The sequence below is a fragment of the Coptis chinensis genome, chromosome 5 (genome assembly GCF_015680905.1).
Source record: "Coptis chinensis isolate HL-2020 chromosome 5, ASM1568090v1, whole genome shotgun sequence".
Lineage (NCBI taxonomy): Eukaryota > Viridiplantae > Streptophyta > Magnoliopsida > Ranunculales > Ranunculaceae > Coptis > Coptis chinensis.
Window position 1 is genome coordinate 96,006,476 of NC_141460.1, and position 23,595 is coordinate 96,030,070.

Sequence of the window (23,595 nt, forward strand, 5' to 3'; positions counted from 1 at the left end):
TTACATCATTCCAAAAGAATCGGACCTAATAAAAGAACTAACGGACTGCTCCAGGCAAGAATCCAAATCACACGCCGTGGTTCCACTGCCTTCCACCTATGTTCCCAAGAACACACCCACGTTGCCAAAACAAAGCAAACATGAGTCAGCAAAATGGAATTTGCTGATATGAGTAGACTAACAACATATATCATTTTCCAGACTTTAATCATTCAACAAACACTTTATATGTACCCATTTCTTAATCATTCTCAGCTTGGAAGACAGGTAGTTCCGTCATTTCAACCGGCATAGTTTCTTCCCAAGCAAGACTTCCATTCTATTAACTTGTTTTAATAACTAAGTAATTGAATTAAAACTTATCGATATCATTTCTTTGTATAAGGGCGGGGACCGGCGTCCACAACAAAATATTATTAAGTCCTACCCTCCTGCAAAAGAAAGTTAGAAATTTTATATAACATATGTAGATATCCTATAGGTATTCAAATGTAAACCCAAACACACTCGCATAATCAAATCAATTTCTCTTATCAATTAATCAATTACTTTTCTTATACACTCACCCTTTAGTACCTACTCTACGATTTGCACTCCACACATTTGCCAAATCACACATTCTTGTGTACCTCTCTCCCACCGAATACCACAATATCATAGCCATCTCTGGGTTTTCATACACATATTTCATAGCCTCTTAGGGCATAAAACTCAGGTCATTCATGGCACATTCAATGAATACCTTAGGTCATTCCCGCCACATTCAAGGAATACCTATCATATCACTAACGGGCCATTTAATTATGACACATTCAATGAATGCCCTAGGTCATTCCCGCCACATTCAAGGAATACCCAACCTTACATTCCCGTACACTCAAGGAATACAACTAACCCGCAAGGCAAATACCTTAGTTCCTCTCTAAGTCAGTCCAAACAATCTGGTCATTCATGGCACATTCAATGAATACCCGAGTCATTCATGGCACATTCAATGAATATCCATTTATAACGCTAACGGGCCATTTATGGCACATTCAATAAATGCTCACCTAACATATGACATCATCAATCATAAAACTCATTTCCAAAACTTGAGGCGTGGAGAGTTCTAAAAGGGTGCGGTAAATTTGTTTACTCATTATTGAACTTTATTGCATATATTATTTCAGAGAACGAAAGAGTATCTTATTTCATGTATTTTTGGTTTACGCGTTATTAATTATATGGATGTCTAAGTGTCATAACGTTGTATATCATAAAAGACTGAAATATCACATAGTAGTTAATATATGTATAGTACACACGTATATATCGAAAGGTCTTAGTCTAAATCTAAGCATGCTAATAGCCCTAGACCTATCCTAATAGACCAAATCATAATCCGAGTTAAAAGTCAACCCGGGTCAACAGTCAAAGTCAACCTACCAAGGGTTGACAACAGTCAATAGCAGTCAACCAGTCCCAAACTCCTCTAACCTAAAAGCCCAAAGTCTAAAACTTAAACCCAAAATGAAATCTAAAAGTTTAAAATACTTAGGCCCACCCACTGACTCGGCCCAAGCCCAAGCCAACGCAAAAAGAACCGAACAGTACGTTGTCTTCTTCTTCTTCTTCCTCACTTCACCAGCGCCCCTCCACCACCACAGCCACCACAACCACCACTACTAAACCACACGGTTTAATCCCAACCAAAAACCCCATATGCAGATCCCATCAACTCTCGATTTCCTCCCTTATCAAAACTCGAGATATTGCCGCCATTAATGGCTGCTCAGAGCTTCACATCGCTCATACCACGATTCCACCACTACCAATCATTCCCCGGCAACCCACACAACATACATAGATTATCTCCTTACCACAAAACACTTCAAACCACCAACAAAATCTTATAGACCAACAGTAGCAGTAAAATAAAACCCTTGTAATAGCATATCTATTCGAATCCAATCAAACAAAGATTTGGTATTTACTAATACCACATGCTCATCATCATCACAACATAATAATCACAAAAAATAAGAATTTGCGTAGATACAGTACTTCAACATTTCTTTTTTATGAACGTCGGCCACCATTGAAAGAGTTACAATATGTTCAATAACACTATATCATATAAGAAAAACACTATAACCGACATGATTAGCAGTCAACGAAAATTTAAAAGAATGTCTTCATACTACTCACCCGTATTGCGTTCCGACTATCCATTAGCTAACAGAAAAATCTTCATTTTCTTATGTCAGTAAAACTCCATTTTTTTCTTTCTTCTGTATAAAACTCTCGCTGTGTTTTTCCCCAAAAACTCTACGTGAGAAAACTCCTTTTTTATTTTTTTTAAAAAAACCCCCCACCGAAAAACAAGAATGATAGTTATCTATTTACCTACGGGGATTTTATCCTTAACTGATAGTTATCATATATTTAGTTTAACCTATTATCATTATTATTATTCTTATTATTATTATTATTATTATTATTATTATAGGAAAATAAAATAAAAATACGGGGTGTTATACAGCCCGTCCCTTTTATCACCCCTAGATCGAGCATGACAAACCCGTGTACCCACAAACCAATTTGTCTGATCATAACAATCCAATCAAAGATTAATGCAGTACATATATAGTAGGGGTGGGCAATGGACTGGGTCGGGCTAGCCCAGCCCTAAACATTTAAAGCCCTTCAGATATTAAAGTTGGGTCGGTCCGGCCCTAAAGTAAATATAGGATTGGGTCGGACCGGGTCACAAGTCTAAATCTCAAGTCCTGACCCTACCCAAAGTCCTCTTTAAAAGCTTTAGGGTCGCGCCTATATATTTTCTTCTTTTTACTACATCAGTTTAGGCTAGTGCTCATTGTTCTTCATGGTTGTTAGGTTGACAAGTTTTTGTTATATACGACAAGTTATTGGAAATACCATTGGGTGTAAGTGATAAATTACAAAATACAATGTTATTTTAATTGAAAATATTTAACAAAGAGTTGGACAATTATGGTATGTGTATTTATAATGAAAGTATGAAACTATAACTAGGGCTTGGTTAGAGTCGGGCTAATGAGGGCTGAATTCAGGCCGGGCTAATGCTTCAGAACCTTAGCCTTAGTCCTGTCCTAGAAAGCATTAGGGCCAGCTCTGCCCTAAACTCTGTGAGAGTTTTAATTGTGAAGGCTTTATAGGGTTTAGGGTCGTTAAGGCCAAATTCCCCCCCCTAATATATAGTGTTTACAATTTTTCCATCTGCTCTGTCGGAGACTCAAAACACGAATGGCAATGGCTAACTGCTTGGTGAAGTTTTCTTTGAACTCCAGAGACGACTAAGAAAACAAAGTCTCCAGCTACTACAAATTATTCTTTGATTGTCTTACATGATATAAACTATAAAGATATAAACAAATGGTCAACTAACTATTTGAATATTTTACCAAAAAAAACTATTTGAATATTGTTTGTTACCCAGAAAAATAAATAAGAAAAAAAGGAAAAATAACTTTGTTTATTATATGCACAAGTATGCAACTCACTAAACCCATAACTTTGTTTATACAAGTAGTTGTGTGTGAAGTATGAACACAACTACGATGAGGAGTTGAGAACCTCGTGTGGCCATGTGTGTAATGTAAACGATAACAAAGTCAATGCACTCAAATGACTCCAGTAAGTAAGTAAGTCAAGTCAAGTCAAATCAAGTCAAGTCAAGTCAAATTATTTTATTCATGTTCTGTAGGAAAAATATAGTTAGTAAAGCCAGGGAACCATGTTCAATAATAATTGTATAACGACAGCACATTAGTCAGTAAAGTTGTAAATTAATTCCAATTCTAGTTCCCTTTCACAACTTGGAACTATAGGTTGTTGGTACGTTCAAATCTGTTTCATACTTTCATGTTGTGCAAACTCCGAAGGACAGTGAAAGCAATTTCATGTTTCATACTTTCATGTTGTCCACAATCTCACTTCATTCCCGATGGCAGCTGGCAAATATATGTGATTTGATAATGAAATGATCGACAAGAACAGTTTACCTCCATGCACTCTATATTTTGAGTTGGAATTCACTATTCACCATTTACTATTCCACACCCATGACGTTACAGAGGGACGTGTATTCCACCTAAAATTTTGTTTTTCCACCATCAATTAAGATGAACACTTCTGATATAAAAAACACTAAGATGAACACTGGCGAGCTACCGCATAGTGATACGCCACTGGGGGGAAACTTAGAAACTTGATCGATAAGTGGATCTTTTTTCTCTCATATTTTTATTTTATAGAAAAATGTAGAGATCGAGTAACAGTGATTTTGGTGTACGTTTTAGGAGTAAAATTGTAATTTCACTTTTTTAAAATATTTTTTGTTTTTGAAAAAATAAAACGGTAATTTTAGTCATTTTAAAATTGTTTTTAAAATAGATTTTCAAAACTGATAGACAAACAGGACTATAATGGTAAATTTACTTTTAAATTAGTATTTTCAATTAATTTGTAGGACCTGAAGGAGTAAAGGTTGACAAAATTCTAATGGCTCCTGGACTTTCCTTTAACATTATTTTTTTTTTTTATGGATAAGAACTTTCACATCGCTTTGCATAAACTAGCTAAAAGCACGGTCTTCGAACGTCAGGTCCTATTATTTTTATTTTTAAAATTTTAAAATTTAAATATTTACTGTTATGCCATCAGTTTTAATTTTTTAAAACTTTGAAAATCCTATAATTATTTTTATACCATCCACTTTTTGCAAATATGTAGGGCCTATTTTTTTTAAAAAATAATTTAACAAAAAGTGAAAGTACAATTCTACTCCTACAAAAAAAAAAAAAACACACACACGAAAATACAAAATAACAAAACTGCCCTTAGAACGTACACGAAAACACTATTCCTCAACTCCCACAATTTTCTATATTCTATATAGTAAAGATAAGCACCACAATTTTATATAACTTTCAATCGTGTAATAATTGAACTGAATTAGTTAACGCCAATTGCCAACGACCTTCGAAAAGCAAGACATTGTGTCTCCGTTTTTCAACTATAAATAGCTCCTCTTTTCACCACTATCCCTCCACACACCACCACCACACCTCAAAAGAATGGATGTTTCTCAGTTGTTTTTGTTCACTGCGGCATGGCTTGCAACACTAGTTCTCATGTATAAAGGATACTACCTCCGCCGTAGATGTCAAAATCTTCCACCAGGTCCTAAACCATGGCCAATCATTGGTAATTTCAATCTAATTGGCTCCCTACCTCATCGTTCCATACACGATCTTTCACAAAAATATGGTCCCTTGATGCATATCAAATTCGGGTCTCGCCCAGTTGTTGTAGCCTCTTCAGTAGAAATGGCTAAACAATTTCTTAAGACTCACGATGTTGTATTTGCGGGTCGACCACAAACTGCAGCCGGTAAGTACACTACTTACAACTTTTCCGATATAACATGGTCTCCTTATGGACCATATTGGCGTCAGGCACGAAAAATGTGCATTATGGAATTATTCAGCTCAAAACGCATTGAATCGTATGAGTACATACGCATAGAAGAGACACGGGCATTACTCAAAGGCTTGTTTAACTCCTTTGGTAATCCAGTTTCACTCAAAGATCATCTCTCCGATGTTAGTCTTAATGTTATAAGTAGAATTGTATTTGGTAAGAAGTACTTGGACGAACAGGAAACGTCTATTATTACGCCTAATGAGTTCAAAAAAATGCTTGATGAGTTGTTTTTGCTTAATGGTGTCTTGAATATTGGTGATTGGATACCTTGGGTTGGGTTCATGGATTTACAAGGTTATGTGAAGCGTATGAAAGTTTTGGCTAAGAAGTTTGATCGATTTCTTGAGCATGTGATTGATGAACATAATGAGAAGAGACATGGAGTCAAAGCTTGGGTCCCTAAGGACATGGTTGATGTGTTATTGGAACTTGCAGATGATCCTAATCTTGATGTTAAGCTTACAAGGACTAGCGTCAAGGCCTTCTCACAGGTATATGTTCGCTGCTTTAATTTTTTTGGTCCATTTAACTATTCAAGTTTCATAAATTGGATTTTTGAATAATTAACAATCGAAATGCACGAAAACAAAAATAAAACCTAGTTATAGGTCTGCGTGAATTTCGTTGACGAATTGAAGTAATTGAAGCTAGCTGCTAAGGTTCCCAATGCCTAATAGACTAACTAGGTTCAGAATGAAATGTCTGATAAACTGTCTTAAGTTGTTTTGAAGTCTTAACTGAAAATGTTGAACAGCCCCCTCATATATAAACTTGTTAAAAGGAACGAGATAGATGGCATCATGTCATGGACAGAAACAGTATTGAAGTGCTCCATTACGAAGTGGAAGTTCCTATTCTCTAACATTTATCTTTTCGACTTTTCCAACTTTCTTGAGACTAAAGGTTCATATTTTCCTACTTCATATAATGAGAAAAATATTCTAAGCACTCCTATTTCAAACGAACACAATAATCATATCGTTTTAAAAAGAGTTTATTCTGTTTTGGCTCCACTTTTTTTAGTTCCTATAAATTAATTTATTCGTTTTTGGCTCCAATTCTATAAATTGACTTTAGTCAGCTATAACTACATCCTCCCGGCGGATGCAGAATTCAACAATAGGGTGGGGTGTGGGGCTACTAGCACTAATTTTCACTACTATTCTTTCTTGACTGTTTTTTAGGGTGAACAGTTACTATTGTATTGAGCCAGGGGTAGGTCAGCCAACTCATAGCCCTGTACATTGTATCATACTTTCAAAATTACATTTTTACCCTTTACGACCAATTTCGATTTTGAATTCCAATACAATTTTGTTTCATTGATTTCGATTTAAATAACCACTTAACAAATATCTAAATTAAAAAATTGACGGCTCGGATGTTAGTTTTTACATATCACGAGAATGTGTTAGTTTATAATTATAATACTAAAATTACTAATTAACAATTACCCCAATTAGAGTTTAAGGTTATTTGCAAAATTTGGGGTTTTTTTCAAATTACAGTTTATTTGTAAAATTGAACATAAATTAGCCAAAATTATACCATATAAATTGGGGCTTTCGTCAAATTAGGGTTCCATTGTGCATATTAATTATTATACATAAATTGACCCCAATTATATGTAACAAATTGGGGTTTTCGTCAAATTATGATTATATTGTGCATATTAAATATAAATTGACCCTAATTACATGCAAGAAATTGGGGGTTTTGTCCAACTAGGGCTCTATTTTGCAAAGTGAACACTATAAAGTCTATTGGAATGTGTAATTTAAATATATTTTTAAAAATATTTTATTTTAATATATTTTTCTTTTTGACCTCTCTTTCAACAAAATTTTTAAGCTTTTAGCCCCTATTCCATTAATAGACTCTGCCAGTAACATTCAACTCTCCAATGGCTAGTTATCAATAACCGATATGATGCCAACCTTAAGATTTGGACACGTGTAAATTTATTTTGTTTTTTAAAAATTATCACTTGTGAGGGGTATTTAGGTTATTAGGAAATATGATGAACAAAACATACAGTGCAATTAAAGTTGACTGAGTCAACTGATAGAACTTAGACAAAAAATGAATAAATTAACTTACAGAAACCAAATGCTGAATATCCTATTAAAAGTGGGGCCAAAAACGAATAAACTCTTTTAAAAATTAACACAATATTGTCCTTCTCTTTTTTGGTAAGAGAAATAGTATATTAAAATTTACAAAGAATTACAAAAGTTGTGTGAACAAATCATACATGCATGCCTGTTCAGTTCAAAGCTAAATGAACACAAAAACATCACATAAAGTGATATTCTAATACCAACATTACAATCAAGAAAATCTTAAAAAGACCTCATAGGGAGCCTCCCATCTTAGCAGCCATGGTGGCTTCCCTTCAAACACTTGACTCTCATTAAGTTGGAGAGTTGCACCAATTTTAGCAACTAAATCAGCAGTGACATTGCTCTCCCTCCAAATGGAGGTGATTTTGATGTACTGTAACTTATTTAGGCAAAATCTCCATCGAGACTGTAAGTCCCATGGGAGTTGTCCATCACCAAAGGCTTTGATTGCGGAAGTAGACTCAGCCCTCGATCCATAGCTGCAACCATTCCCTTTGAATAGCAAGCTAAAATTGTTTTACATTCTGTTCTAAAATTAGTACCACTACCAAATGTTTTTGCATAGTAGTAAGTACTAACTCGAACATACCCGAGCTATCTCTATAAGTTATGTGAACATACCCGAGCTATCTCTATAAGTTATGTGAACATACCCGAGCTATCTCTATAAGTTATGCCAATGCCAGAAGGGCCAGGATTTCCAAACGCAGCATCGTCCGTGTTTAATTTGATTATATTTCCAAACACAATACTGTCCTCTTATACGGAATTCTCACAGAATTGGGAAGAAAAAATCATCAAGATTCTAATGTTTTTTTGTGGTGACTTCCTCAAGTCGTGATCATTGACCTGACTCCATGAGCCCATTTCATGCATTGATGGTTTTATTGACCATAAGTCATGAGGTGATGGGTCTATATATTTTGGTTGATACGAACACATCGACCATTGTTGATTTCTTGGATGACATCTGTTCAATTAATTAGCGAAAAAATCAAGATTAACTTATGATTTAAAAATGTTTAATTTGTTGATTTTCTGTTAAAATTATTCAATGGGAACATGGTTTAAATATTATGGGAGTTTGACTATCAAAAAAAAATATTATGGGAGATAATGAAAACAATCCTCTAATTGATTTAATTGATTATTGTCTGATCTTCTCGAGTTCATGAGTCAATTTCATAGTTTATAGTACAAAATATCACAATATATCAAATACATATCAAGATTTCAATAAAAGATATATAAATATCGCGATAAATTTAGAAATATATATAATTATAAATATCGGTGATGTTTCAACTATATTTATGATATTTTTATATATTGTGATATTTGGAGATATTTGGTGATATTTTATTTATATAACAATTTTATTTAATGTTTACTATTATATTTTAAATAAATATAAATAATATATCGTGATATATCAAGAAATATGTACAATATCTATGATATATGTTGATATTTTAGATATATCGACAATATTTATATATCAAACAATGTAAAATATTCCTAAAGAAAATAATATATCCACAATACATAATTACATATAAAGAAATTGAATATCGATAAATACACATATCTTAATATTTTGTACTATTGTCGCTAAACACTAAACACACAACTCTGAATTACAGGGCTTACTTTTCAGTTTTATTGGGCCCAAACTGCTGAAGACAAACAAATGAAACAACACAGTATAATAGTATACAGTATGTACTGTACACCAGCAGGTACACTCCCACCCTGCTGGCCCATGGTACAGCAGTCTACGCCACAGCCCACAGGATAAAAATCTGGAGTGCATTCCCAATTCCCAAATGGCCAAAGCCCATTCCTTGAGGGTTTTAAACTTTTTCTGCTGGAGAAGCTTATAATTTTTGTTTGGTACAATTATTTTGGGAATACGGGCTTTTAGCCCATTTTCCTGTTAACTATTGGATTGATCGTTGATGACTGGCCGGATGGTTGTTTTTAGCTAGTGTATACATCATTATCTTTGATTAGAAAAAAAAAAAAGTGATTCAACTGTAGGATGAAGTCTTGGTTCTCTGGTGAGTAACATTAGATTGGTTCTTTTGGTCTTCTTTTTGTAATCTCCAGGACTTGATAGCTGGTGGCACTGAGAGCTCAGCAGTGACAGTGGAATGGGCTATAGCTGAACTCTTGAAACATCCTAAGATTTTCCAAAAAGCGACGGAAGAGCTGGATAGGGTGATAGGAAAAGAGAGGTGGATTGAAGAGAAAGACATGCCACAACTTCCATACATAGAAGCAATCATGAAAGAAACAATGAGATTGCACCCAGTCGCACCAATGCTAGTACCACGCATGACTCGTGAAAACTTAAACATTGCTGGATATGATATTCCTGCTGGTAAGAATTAAAAGAGGATTCTTAATCAAATAACAACTTGTTCAAATCACTATACATCATAGAAACTCTTTGAAGTACTAGCAAAGTCGCAATTAATGTGCAGAACCGCCATGGATTGCAATACGCAACATTAATTTTATTTATGTATTTTTCCTGCGTGCAGGAACCGGTGCACTTGTAAGTGTGTGGACTATTGGGAGGGATCCAACACTGTGGGAGAAGCCAGAGGAGTTCTACCCAGAGCGGTTCATTGGTAAGTCAATTGATGTAAAGGGCAACGATTTCGAGTTACTACCATTTGGAGCAGGGAGGAGAATGTGTCCTGGTTACACATTGGGACTCAAAGTGATACAATCGACTCTGGCTAATCTCTTACATGGATTCTCATGGAAACTGCCTGAGAACATGAAGCTAGAGGATCTGAACATGGAAGAAATTTTCGGGCTCTCAACACCTAAAAGGTTTCCTCTCGTAGTAGTAGTCGAACCACGACTTCCTGCTCATCTCTATGGCAAATGATTCTGAAATTAGCATGTGTGACTAGAATAGAGGGTTGTGCACAATGCAGAGTGTAAATTATGAGCTTTTGATAAATTGGGTGAGAGTTCCATTAAAGTTGCATTGCGACTAAATGCTCAAAGTGTGTACTCGACTATTTTGCGAATAATTTTGGTGTTAATACAAGTTTTTAAATGTTAATCTCACTCGCTTACTTGTTCATGGTCATTAAATGAGAAATAAACGAATTCTGGTCAGACACAGTAACATCACTTCTTCGATATAGATAGGCTAGAACGACTATTTTTCTATTAAAAACTGGCTAAGTAGGCTTGCTTTGAAGCTCTTGTCATTTGTCAAGGTGGCTGAATGCAAAAGGCAGTGCCATCCTAGTCTATAAACAGAAATGTTGGACTAGTGAAGACTGGGTCTGAAGTCTGAACAATGTTTTCTAGGCTTAAGTATATATTTGGTTAAGGCTACAAATTCAGAACTAGCTCATATTTTGTATGATGATCTCCATGAGTCGAGTTCATTCTTGAGAAAATCACCAATCAATTCCTATCCGTTTGCATGATACATGCTTGGCTATGATCATCTAAAAACTACGTTTAGATTTTGATACTGCATTCTAATGTCACTGGATCTATTGTGGATAAACTTCGGCACAAATATCCAACTCACCGAACCCAATCCTGTGCCTTATCAAAGAGGGCCTAACCCATTTATAAGAATCCAATTCAAATTTGATCCTTAGAAAATTCTGGCAAAAATTGATACTGTACCTTTATCTCGTTTAGTGCTGCTGTGATGTGGGAGTGAATGAGCAGGTTGCATTAGTTCATATTTGTTTAAGTGGGAAGGCACATGACACTCAAATAAATGGTAAATCGTTGCTCGACATTGGATCACTATAAGCATAAATCATATCTTATTCTGTGGTATACATTTGAAAAATGAAAGAATATCATAATAGTCAATTTAGAAAAAGAAATATATATCTCAGAACTATTTGAAAAAGGTAAAGGAGATATAATATGGATTTTAATTGGGCTTTTTTGTTTTAATTGGGCCTTTACTTGACAGACACAACGTGTATAGATTCCCACTTTGGTGAGTCTCCCAAGGCCACAAACCCTAGAAATAAGGGCTATTAAGCAGCGCCGTTTAGCTTTATTTTGGCCTTTGTTAGGCCAAAGTAGTTGTTTGAAAATGACCCTAATTGTTAATAAATACAAGTATGACTAGAATATTTGAGCATTTTGGGCCCTCTACTATTTTCGCTTAATAATATTGTGATGAAAGGGTTTGTTTTTGGTCAGGCACCACTTGTAAAAATGGAATCCAGCCCCACGTGGTTTCAGCCTCAAAATCAGGGATGTGTTGTTAAAGCTATGACTTGGGAGTCTTTTGTCCACAATCCTTCAAATCTCAATTATTCTTTAACCAAAGTTCATAAGCTGGTATCACCACATGGGGAATGAATCATCATATTTGATTCTTATCTTTGGCCTAATTACCAAGTTTGATTCAATAATGGCACTTGTAATCTTTACTTATGTTCCTCTGTTTGAACTCTCACTTTGATTTTGTGTATGAAACTATGAATTTCAATATTTAATCAAGTTTATTCTACATGGGTCCCAAAGAATGATGACCATACATCCCATTCCTCATATGTTGGTGTACAAAGTGTATTTGCAATTACTTATTTTCCTGAAGCGAGAAGCGGAAAAGGAAAATGTCTTTGTAGATGGTCTCGAATTCTCGATATTCAATGATGACACTATGGAAGCCTAATTGCATTATTCTGTATTTTTCAATGATTAAGCATTGAAACAAGAGTCCAATCAAAATTTTAGCTTCTCAAACTGTTGTTATTCCACATACGTGATACGTCCAATACCGGATTTTAGTTTCTGAAACCGTTGCATTCAACTTTATTCTGATTGTTATTTCCCAATTTTCTGTTCGAACCAGATGCTGCTAATACAATGTATCTAATGTTTTTCTTTCATTTCACATTGGTTTGGAGTATAATAATACACACTAGGAAAAATGAATAGGGAAATTTGTTGTATATTTATATTTTATAACAAAATGGAAAAAAAGAAATATGAGGTTCTTCATCAAATTCAGTTGGGAATCTTGAGTGAATTAAGCTCATACTGCGATCTAAATCATTGAACATTGTTCGATCCAAAAATATTTAAATTCAAATTTGAGTAGATTTGACCAAATATTATGAGACTTAAAATCTCTAAGTCAACTGTAATCTTACAAGCAGAATCATCCAAGTCTGTGACCTTTTTTTTTTTTTAAAAAAATTTTAATTTATATTTTTAATCTTTTTTCTATTTTATTTTCCAGTGTCGACCGTAATATTCTTTACAATTTTTTTTCTTTAACACCCACCTAACCACACATAAACATATTTGTGAAGATCTCCAGGAAATTTTCAATTGGCAACGTTGATTATAATAGCCATAATCCTATCCAAGACAAGCACTAAAGATTATGTGCTAGAATATTCATAAAGCCAAACCAGAATGGTGTTACTGGTCCATAATCCCCTAAAACAAGGGTTTAAGTAAAATACAATTGATGTGTATATGAAAGTGTTATACTGAAGTCAGCCTCACTCACTAATAAACAGAAAAATAAGCCCATAAATAAGTGCACAGACTTTACAGTTAAATTATTTTCTATATTAACCACAGCAGTGGTGCTGGTGATGGGGTGCTGCAGCAGAAGCAGAGCTACAAATAAAATAAGGAAAAAGATGGAGATTCTGTACTCCAACAATTTAATTGCCATCCATCACCGAGTCTCCTTTGCACGTTACTGAGGCACATTTCTTAGAAATTACTGAGCTTAATGATTGATTTAACCTTTTTGTGAACAAATGTTTAGATTCCTGGATGAATTTCCAGCTCTTTGGGAGTTCTTTAAACTTGATCATTAGAGGGGTTCTCATCCTGGAAACGAAAAAGTTGTTGGAATCCAATGACTATGTAACCATAAGTAGAAAGATTAGTGTTATGAAACCAATAAAAAGTGGGTTTTCTTGGAATCAATACACGATACTCACTCCCATCACTCCTTTGTTTGAGGATAGTACCAAGTATCAGCTATACTATGCCAGGCAGACATATTTGAACCCACTCATATTGATATGTGGCCTCGTTTTTGAATGAAAATTATCTTTGAACGTTCACACTTGATTATGTTCTAGACCTCCCAACTCCTAAGGGCTCCATCTATTGTACTCCTAACAATCGTATACAAGGCGTATTACTTGAACATCTAGTCTCTCATGACTATTTTACCAAAATCTCAAACTGGAGTTAATGTCAAAAGACAGACTATACTCCAAAACATTAAGAAAGTATAGTTATTGATTTCAGATCATTACTACATTTAACAAAGTAACAGAAGCACACACAGATATTGAGGAAAACAATGCATGCACACATGGTGTCTCTGGCTACCCGCGTGACGCGATCTAACACACCACTCCTATAATTAAAAACCAAACAAATTTAAACCAATAAACAAATCAAACAAAGTGTGCAAACGAGGTGGGGAAGGTGGTGGAGTTATCAGTTTTCTTATTGTTTTGTTCTGTTCTTGTGTTGTTTTTTTAACTATTTCTTCTTCAGTCACCTGTTGAGTTGTTTCTCTTCTTGTGTTTTTGCTTGGAAATTAAGTAAGACTTAAGTATAGTGTGTAAGGAGTAGAAGTAGTGAAGTTCAAGAACAAAAAAGGAAGAGAGAAATAAGGGGAGGAGACCCAATGCAAACTCGAGAAGTGGGGATTGGGATTTGAGGAAAATGACTATTCCAAGGTCGAGGTACAACACCAAGAAACTCTTAATCCACAAACACCACCACCACCTTCATTACTTGATCTTTATCTTCCTTCTTTTCACTCTAACGCGAATTCGACTAGTTCAGGGTGCTTCTGTGAATCATGAAGTATCCATATTACACTCTTGGCTATATCCATCATCATCTACACCTACTACTCATTCAAATTTCTTAAATTGGAACCGCTTAGACACTTCTCCTTGTAATTGGACTTCTATTGCTTGTTCTCCTCAAGGTTTTGTTACAGAAATAAACATTGTATCAGTTCCTCTTGCTCTTCCAATTCCTTCAAATCTTTCTTCACTGAAGTCCATTGAGAAACTAGTCATTTCTGATGCTAATCTTACTGGTACTATCCCTACTGAGATTGGTGACATCGTCGCACTTTCTGTTATCGACCTTAGCTCCAATAGTCTTGTTGGTAGCATTCCTTCGAGTATCGGAAAGCTTGGAAATCTGCAAGACTTGATTCTCAGCTCTAACCAGCTTACTGGTAAAATCCCAGTTGAGCTTGGTGATTGCAGTAGCTTGAAGAATTTAGTGCTCTTCGATAATCGTCTAGCTGGAAATCTTCCTTCAGAACTAGGCAAACTTTCATCTCTTGAAGTTCTTCGCGCTGGAGGTAATAATGGGATAGTGGGGAAGATTCCAAGTGAGCTCGGAGAATGCGGAAATCTTACAGTCTTAGGTCTAGCAGATACTCAAGTATCCGGCTCAATACCTGCATCATTGGGTAAACTTCGTAATCTCGAGACACTTTCTATTTACACTGCAATGCTTACTGGTGAGATTCCTCCTGAATTAGGGAATTGTTCAAATCTTGTCAATCTGTATTTATATGAAAATGGTCTCTCTGGTGCGATTCCGCCGGAGCTAGGTAAGCTTAGAAACCTTGAGAAAATGTTGCTTTGGCAGAATGATCTTGTTGGTGCTATACCTGAAGAGATAGGTGATTGTCGAAGTTTAACAATGATGGATATTTCCTTGAATTCTCTTTCTGGGAGTATACCTTTGTCTTTTGGAAGACTTTTGCAGCTTGAAGAGCTTATGCTTAGTAACAATAACATCTCTGGATCAATACCAAATGTTATTTCCAATGCTTCAAATTTATTACAGTTGCAGCTTGATACCAATCAGATATCAGGTTTGATCCCAGTTGAGCTTGGGATGTTGAAGAAACTTCAAATCTTTTTGGCCTGGCAAAACCAGCTTGAAGGCAGCATTCCTGCGAGTTTAGCGAGTTGCAGTAATTTGCAAGCTCTAGACTTGTCTCACAATTCTCTCACAGGAAGCATACCTCCTGGTCTTTTTAAGCTTCGGAACCTTACAAAGTTGCTTTTGATTTCGAATGATATCTCAGGATTGATCCCACCTGAAGTTGGGAACTGCAGTTCGCTTGTTCGACTGCGACTTGGAGATAATAGGATCAGTGGAGAGATCCCAAGGGAAATTGGAGGTCTCAAACGCCTTAATTTCCTTGACGTATCAGAAAATCGCCTTGTAGGTGTGGTGCCGGACGAGATAGGAAATTGTGTAGAACTGCAGATGATGAATTTTAGCAACAACACGCTTCGAGGCTCACTGCCTGCATCACTCTCTTCTCTCACTGCATTACAGGTCTTGGATCTTTCATTCAATCAATTTGTAGGTCTTATTCCTGCAAGCTTTGGGCGCCTTGTGTCCTTGAATAAGCTAATACTAAAAGGGAATTCCTTTTCGGGATCAATTCCCTCGTCACTCGGACTGTGTTCAAGCCTTCAGTTGCTTGATCTGAGTAGCAACTCATTGTCAGGAGGCATTCCGATTGAATTGTGTCGGATAGAATCTCTCGACATTGCTCTCAACTTGAGTGGCAATGCACTTTTGGACCGATCCCAGCTCAGATATCTTCCCTCAATAAGCTGTCTGTCCTAGACATCTCACATAACAAGCTTGAAGGAGCACTTAATCCGCTTTCTGCACTAGAGAATCTGGTTTCTTTGAATATTTCCTATAACAATTTCACAGGTTATCTTCCAGATAGCAAACTATTCCATCAATTATCAGGAATAGAGGTAGAAGGCAATCAAGGGTTGTGTTCGCGTGGCCAAAATTCGTGCTTCTTGAATGGGGTTGCAGGGGAATCATCAAGCAATAACAGGAACACTACAAAGTCACGGAGACTAAAGCTAGCACTTGCATTGTTGATCACAATGACCGTGGCGATGGTTGTTTTTGGAATTATGGCAGTAATACGAACAAGGAAAGTCATTAGGCATGATGATGATTCGGAAATTGGAGGAAGGGATTCTTGGCCATGGCAGTTCACTCCATTCCAGAAGCTAAATTTCTCAGTCGACCAAGTCTTAACGTGTTTAGTGGATGGTAATGTGATTGGTAAAGGGTGTTCAGGCGTTGTCTATAAGGCGGACATGGACAACGGGGAAGTGATAGCCGTAAAGAAGCTGTGGCCAACCACAGTGGCCAGTGCAAATAACAATGATGATGACAAGGGCGGTGGTGGCGGATTTCGAGATTCCTTCTCAGCTGAGGTGAAAACCCTTGGTACCATTCGTCACAAAAATATCGTTAGGTTCTTGGGTTGCTGTTGGAATCGAAGCACAAAACTGCTCATGTATGATTACATGCCCAATGGGAGTTTAGGTAGCCTTCTACATGAGAGGAGTGGTAGCTGCTTGGAGTGGGACTTGAGGTATCAAATTGTGCTGGGAGCAGCTCAAGGTCTGGCCTATCTTCACCATGACTGTGTCCCTCCCATTGTTCATAGAGACATCAAGGCCAACAACATTCTTATTGGTCTTGAGTTCGAGCCTTACATTGCTGATTTTGGACTAGCTAAGCTTGTTGATGATGGAGATTTTGCTCGTTCCTCCAACACTGTTGCAGGGTCTTACGGATATATTGCCCCAGGTAGGTCTTCAATTCACTCTTACATCATCCTACATTTTTCAATATTCAGAAAACACAACATGATTACTAAGTTGAATAATTTTTGAAGTACAGAGTGTCAACCCATAATTATTTCACTGGGTCAGGGATTCAAAATGTTTTCTTGTAGGTATATGTAATGACCCCCAGTCCCCCGGTCCCCCCTCCCCTCTTTTGTAATCTATTATATATCAGTTTGTTTCTAATAAACTGGTTGGGGTCCTGCCAAATCCCCACCTCTTGGGTGATTTCATTAAGGAAAAATAATGCTAGCTTTGAAAATCAATGAGAGTACTCACGTAATCAAGCCAGACAAATCGTATATCTCTGACAACACCACATAAAATTTTCAACTGGCCATCCCACTATTGTTTGTTCAGGATATATAGAGATAAAGTCCATTGCATCGACAATCTCACAATTCTTCTATGGTCGAGATGAATAAGTTCAATTCTGAGTACAACCTAGTGGTGTGGAGAGGATTACTCGGGATGAAAATATGTCATGTAGTAATTTTAAACTATTAATGCTTATTGCCTATATATGGATTGAGAAAGCCAGCATTCGTTTATTTCATTGACAAGCTCTCGTCTTGATTGCAGAGTATGGTTACATGATGAAGATCACAGAAAAGAGTGACGTTTATAGCTATGGTGTTGTCGTATTAGAAGTATTAACGGGAAAGCAACCAATTGATCCAACAATACCCGATGGGCATCATGTGGTAGATTGGGTGAGACAGAGGAGGGGTGGAATTGAGGTCCTCGACCCCAGTTTACGAACTAGATCCGAATCTGAGGTGGAAGAGATGATGCAGGCACTAGGTGTGGCTCTACTCTGTGTTAACCCCTCACCCGACGATAGGCCTACCATGAAGGATGTTGCGGCAATGCTCAAAGAAATTAGACATGAAAGAGAGGAGTATGCCAAGGTTGATGCACTCCTCAAGGGATCCCCAGCGACCAAGTGCCAACAGGAATGTGGTCCAGCAACATCACTTCCCAAGTCTAAGTCCTACCTACAAAGCAATAACACAAGCTTCTCGGCTTCTTCACTCTTGCACTCTTCTTCCTCTAATGGAAGTATGGCTTTCAAATAATTAATTAGGTACTTACACTCATTTAAAAAAGTTTGTCTCCTCATCAAGTCTTCCGTTTCAGAACTTCCATGTTTGCTGTAAAGAAGAAAAAGTTGATATTCATTTAACACAAGTAACAACAAAAAACTGAAGCCAACCGTTTCAGGTTGTAGTTTGGAATATATGTTTGTTTGTTGATATCTCATACTTCATTTCAGTTCGAACGGTTCAAGTGAGCAAGGATCCCTACCAAAAAGATGCTTGCGCTCAAAACTTACATCATAAGCTATTCAGCTGATGGATTCATGCATTATTGTGGGCCCTGGGCCCCATCTTAAAGATCTACGTTGTGGTTATGATTGTGGACTTGCCAGACAAAGTGTACAATCTTTAGTCGGATGGGATAAGATTACAAGACTATTGTGAAGAAGATTTCCACCACTATGCCTCGATGAATAATTAGAGAGCTGCTACAGCAACGTCGTTGTAATTTTGTCTGTTTTCTAAACGTGAGTTCAATGCAGATGTAGAATAACGGTATAGATCCATACGAAATACAAATGGCACGCTCATTTGGGAAACTCCAATCGTCCAATTCTTATAAAATGCAGGCAACATCAATCCAATAGAACATTATCGGAAAAAAAATATCCAATAGAACTATAGAAGGCAGTATACCAATTCTGCCATTACTCCATTAGATGATACGTATAACTGAACATGGCATGTCATATTCATAATCAGAATTTCTGGTTTCAACCTTTTACCTCTCAGTTTGAAGATACAAACTTTTTCAAATTTTATGGCGTTCAGAGAACCACTTTACTTGGCATTTGCACTCAGAAAGACGCTACAGGAACTGGTTAACGACAAATGAGTGGGCAATCCGACGTCTAGGAGATTTAACTTCCATGGTTGTAGCTAATATAGTTTCAGGAGGGCTGTTTTGCACATGTTTTTATATATTACAGTCTATTGCTATTTTGTTGTTGGTAAATGGATAGCTAATTTTGTGACTCGTATGTCTTTAGGCCGTCCAGAAGCTAAAGTCCCTTCAGCATCTTAATTCTGATCTCTTTAAGAAAATTTTAGTTTGCCAAAGAACTACAGATGTAAAACTTATTTAATACACAAGAAAGCACAAATAAGCTCACATTCTTCAACCAAGCAGACAGAGCTACATACATAAAATGGAGTGACCAATCTGTTTCAGGCTGCAACCAGCTCAAAAGCCTTCGCTTTGTTCATTGCACAATTAAGACAGCAGCAACAGTCTTGCAACAAAAAACAAGAGCTTTGAAAGGTTAATGATAACCGCTTTGATCCTGAATGATTGAATCTCACCATATGCTACTTTATTAAGAACGAACCTCACAAACCCTCAGCCTCGACATATACACATTCAATTTACAAGGTTATGATAGAAGTACACCTCTAGAACAAGGAACATTCGGATGACAGCGATTAAGTAGGAAGGCCTTCCAATGCTTTGAAAATATCAGTGCGCGTCACCATGCCTGTAGCAACATTCACACGAGAAGAATTAATTCACATGGATTTAACTAGACCTGCAATGGATTAGATGCCATTGGGGAAGCATCTTGTTATCGTAAAATTGAAAATATTAACAGAAGCATGTGTACCATTAACCATAGACTCACCTACAACCTGACCACCTTCATTCACAATTGGGATCCTGTGGAACTTTTCCTTCAGCATCAATACTGCTGCATCTGCAGTAATACGAGGAAAAAAATGCCATCTTCAATCTTGCACTAACCAGTCTTACATGAAACATATTTATGACAAAAGAAGCTGTGAAGATGTCCATGTTTCTGTAATGTCTATATAGAGTGGTGATCCAAAGACCGCCGACTCTTTTTACAGTCCTTGAGACAAGTTTTATAGGGATAAACTGACTTCATACCACAAAGGAAATGTTTCTTGTCAAAATTCTCAAAAAAAGACCATATTAAAAGTCAGAGACCCAGGATCGACTAATTCTGTCCTATACAAATACAACCCCATAATTGATCATTACCTAGGACTGTTTTATTCGGAAACAGTGTAATGGCAGGAGATGACATAACTTCGCCCACCTTTGCCTTTAACTGCATTTATCCCGTATCAACTGTTAAACGAAAGAATTTAAAGAAAGATAATGTAGAATCAACTTGCAAAGAACATGAACAAACAAAAATTGTTTTTACATCCTCAAATTCACTGGTATAATGTTCAGGGGTAACTTATATGGAAGGATGACAAAAGGAATTAAAATTCAGTAAGGAAATTGATTAAGTGCTGATCACTACCAAATGTACCGACTCTAGGGACTGAGAATGAGGTCAGAAATCTGGAGTTTATTTTGCCGGTTCCTTTTTATACATTTTAATCCAAACAGTGAATGGATTTAAAGTACCTAGTGGCTCTCTGACAGCCAACTTAAAATATACTGGGGACTTCATCCCCTTTCTCATTCATAATGCCAGCTGAAGCTTGAAGTAAAGCTGTTACAATTGGAGGATGGAAGTTTGGAAATACAACTAGGATGTCTGGAGACATTTTAAGTATTATGTGCTGATTACACGCTCCTCGCAGAACTGTAACAGCATTGATTTAGGTTCTTAAGTCTCTTATTCTGTAAAGTCACGAGTCAAATTCAGTACTAATCAAAACAGAATGTTTTAAATGTTGGTTAAGTAAGCTATCTCTGCTAAGTCCTAAGATGCAACTTGCGACAACCATTCACTTATTAAGCACTTTCCATTGGCAATATATTTGAGTCCCTAGGCATATATGGTAGGTGCTGTTAGCAGATATGAAGAGCAGTCTATCCTATCTCTAAGTTGTTCTTGATCTTAAAATTGAAAAATGCTCACTCTATGCAAAACTCAAGTTCCATATATTTTATAGAACTTCAGATGTACACAACTACGAACACATAAACCAGCAATGTAGATTGTACTTGACCAATGCCAAATGTAGCCTACATGTTCGAATATACCGCAATTGTTAACACATGATATTAACAGTACAAACTTTCACAGATCAAACGTGTTTAATATAATATATAAGTATATAACAAACATATCCACTGAATTCCCTTCAAAATTGCAGTTTACAACTAGAATCTAAACTTAATAAATAAGTTAAAAAAAAACTCACCCCATTTGTAGCGCTTCTCATATCTTTCTTAGAAACAACGCCAATGCATACAAAATCATCATCAATAACAGGAAGTCCAGAAACAATCTCAAAATGATGATCAATCTCTTCAAGAGTTTGTTCAACAGTTGCTGTCCTAATAGTAGTTGACATCATTTCCCCCAACAAAGTAGAAGGTTCCATCTAAACTTAACAAAAAATTTACAATAAAAATCAAAACTTTAACTCAAATACAACAAAACAACAGATGGGGCATAGCTATATCACCTTGTTTTTGAAGATTTCAGGTTCAAAATAAGCTCTTAAGTCATCATAGTTAAGTAATGAAAAGTTCTCTGGCCATTCTCCTGATATGATCTCTTCTTCTGGTTCATTGTTTGTTTCTTCAACTCCAACTCCTCCTTCAGTTGAATAACAAAGAAATGAAGAACACCCTTTGTTGTTGTTGTTAAATGAGATGGTGGTTCTGTTTTTAGATTTGAGGAAGGAAGAGTTGAAAGTGGTGTTTCTAGTGGTGGGAATTTGGCGTGGGTTTGGACAGCGTAATGATTGAATGGAATTGCAGGCCATGTTTCTTTTCTTCTTCTTCTTTCTTCTTCTTCCTCGCTCACTTTTAAGCTTCACTTGGGCCAACTGAATAATAATTTAAGGAGTTGCATTGATGCAACCCCGGGGGACAGTGCAAATAAGGTGGGTAGAGTGGTAGACCCACTAGACGCTGATAGATAGATCCCATAATGGATATGGTTTGGATTATTCACGTAAATAACGTAATAGGCTCTTTTTAGTGGTCTTTTCAGATTTTTTTCCCAAGTATAAAAAGTATAAATAGGATGCTAAATTGTTGAGAATACAGATGTATTAGAGAAATGCATGTCATATATTTGGATTTCGACAGCAAAGTATAATATTTAGTAGCGATAATGGTGAAAACTCGGTATGAAAAATAACTTCAATCTCTTCCTCCATAGCAATTCCTATCAAGCTCTCTATTTCGTACAATATTAGTTTTATGCTGATTTAGTCATTAGTATTATTTTAAACAATGTGATTGCAATGTGATGGATTTCCTTTGTGCCGATAAAAGTCAAATTGAATAAAACTTTGGATAAATGGAAATTAAGATATAGCTGTGAACATAGTACAAAATATCAGGATATGGGTATTTATCGATATTCAATTTTTGGATATTTGGATATACTTTAGAGATATTTTGACATTGTTCCACATGCAAATATCGTGGATATATCCAAAATATCGACAAATATCGTGGATATTTCTTGATATATCATGATACATTATTTATATTTATTTGAAATATAATGGTAAATATTAAATAAAATTGTTATATATACAAAATATCGCCAAAATATATAAAATATCATTAAATATCATAAATATGTAAATAGAAATATAACATATTTGATGTATATATCTCTAAACATATCGTGATATTTAAATATTTTTGAAATATAGATAGATATCTCCAAATATCGTGATATATCGGGATATTTTGTACTATGGCTGTGAATGTACTCATCAACTCTTTAGTGAATTACTTATGTGAATGTTAAGCGGGGAAAAAAATCAAATGCCAACAAGCTTACAAACTTATTAGCATTTCTTAAAAAAATAAGTACAAACAAAAATATACACACACTGATACACCCGTCAATAATTGGGATAAGCAGAAATAATCAAAGAAGCATAACGTAATGCAACTCGACCGCCCTCATAGTCATTTTTCATTCACACTATCCCTAACAATTTTGTAACCCTCCTTTATAATTGTTTTTGGCACTTTCCCAACCACAGCTTCAGCTACTACATCAGTGGTTTTCCAGATTATCTCCTCTGTAGTCTTTCCACTAGCATTTTCAGTTACACTACCAGTAATAGTTTCACTAAGCTTTTTTTCCTTGACCCTTTCAACTATTTTATCTTTTACAGCTCCAATTTCTTTTATCTTCTCAGAAAGAGCTTCTCTTGGGCCTTGACTTCCCTTATTACTGAACTTGATTGTTCTTTGGTTACTATTTA

At 36.0% G+C, this 23,595-nt stretch overlaps 3 protein-coding genes across 4 annotated transcripts; 2 read left to right on the plus strand and 1 right to left on the minus strand.

Moving 5' to 3' along the window:
- Nucleotides 1-4,940: 4,940 nt before the first annotated feature.
- LOC147500508 (trimethyltridecatetraene synthase-like) lies at nucleotides 4,941-10,721 on the plus strand. The gene is made up of 3 exons (XM_086562127.1): nucleotides 4,941-6,002; nucleotides 9,744-10,017; nucleotides 10,181-10,721. The coding sequence occupies exons 1-3, from the start codon at nucleotides 5,103-5,105 to the stop codon at nucleotides 10,534-10,536; spliced, it is 1,530 nt and encodes a 509-aa protein (XP_086418253.1). The 5' UTR covers nucleotides 4,941-5,102; the 3' UTR covers nucleotides 10,537-10,721.
- Nucleotides 10,722-13,901: 3,180 nt separating this feature from the next.
- On the plus strand, nucleotides 13,902-18,588 carry LOC147500509 (uncharacterized). The gene is given in 3 exon segments (XM_086562128.1): nucleotides 13,902-16,245; nucleotides 16,248-17,294; nucleotides 17,915-18,588. Coding segments are annotated over 3 exon segments (3,441 nt in total). The 5' UTR covers nucleotides 13,902-14,348; the 3' UTR covers nucleotides 18,412-18,588.
- An 841-nt stretch (nucleotides 18,589-19,429) lies between these two features.
- LOC147500510 (uncharacterized) lies at nucleotides 19,430-22,272 on the minus strand. 2 transcript variants are annotated; one of them, XM_086562130.1, is made up of 6 exons: nucleotides 21,823-22,221; nucleotides 21,556-21,738; nucleotides 20,432-20,501; nucleotides 20,052-20,123; nucleotides 19,823-19,907; nucleotides 19,430-19,664 (listed from the first exon to the last, which is right to left on the minus strand). In XM_086562130.1, the coding sequence occupies exons 1-5, from the start codon at nucleotides 22,123-22,125 to the stop codon at nucleotides 19,855-19,857; spliced, it is 681 nt and encodes a 226-aa protein (XP_086418256.1). In that variant the 5' UTR covers nucleotides 22,126-22,221; the 3' UTR covers nucleotides 19,430-19,664; nucleotides 19,823-19,854. The 2 variants fall into 2 exon arrangements, with proteins under 2 accessions (XP_086418256.1, XP_086418255.1); XM_086562129.1 differs by having other exon boundaries at nucleotides 19,430-19,907; nucleotides 21,823-22,272.
- Nucleotides 22,273-23,595: the final 1,323 nt, after the last annotated feature.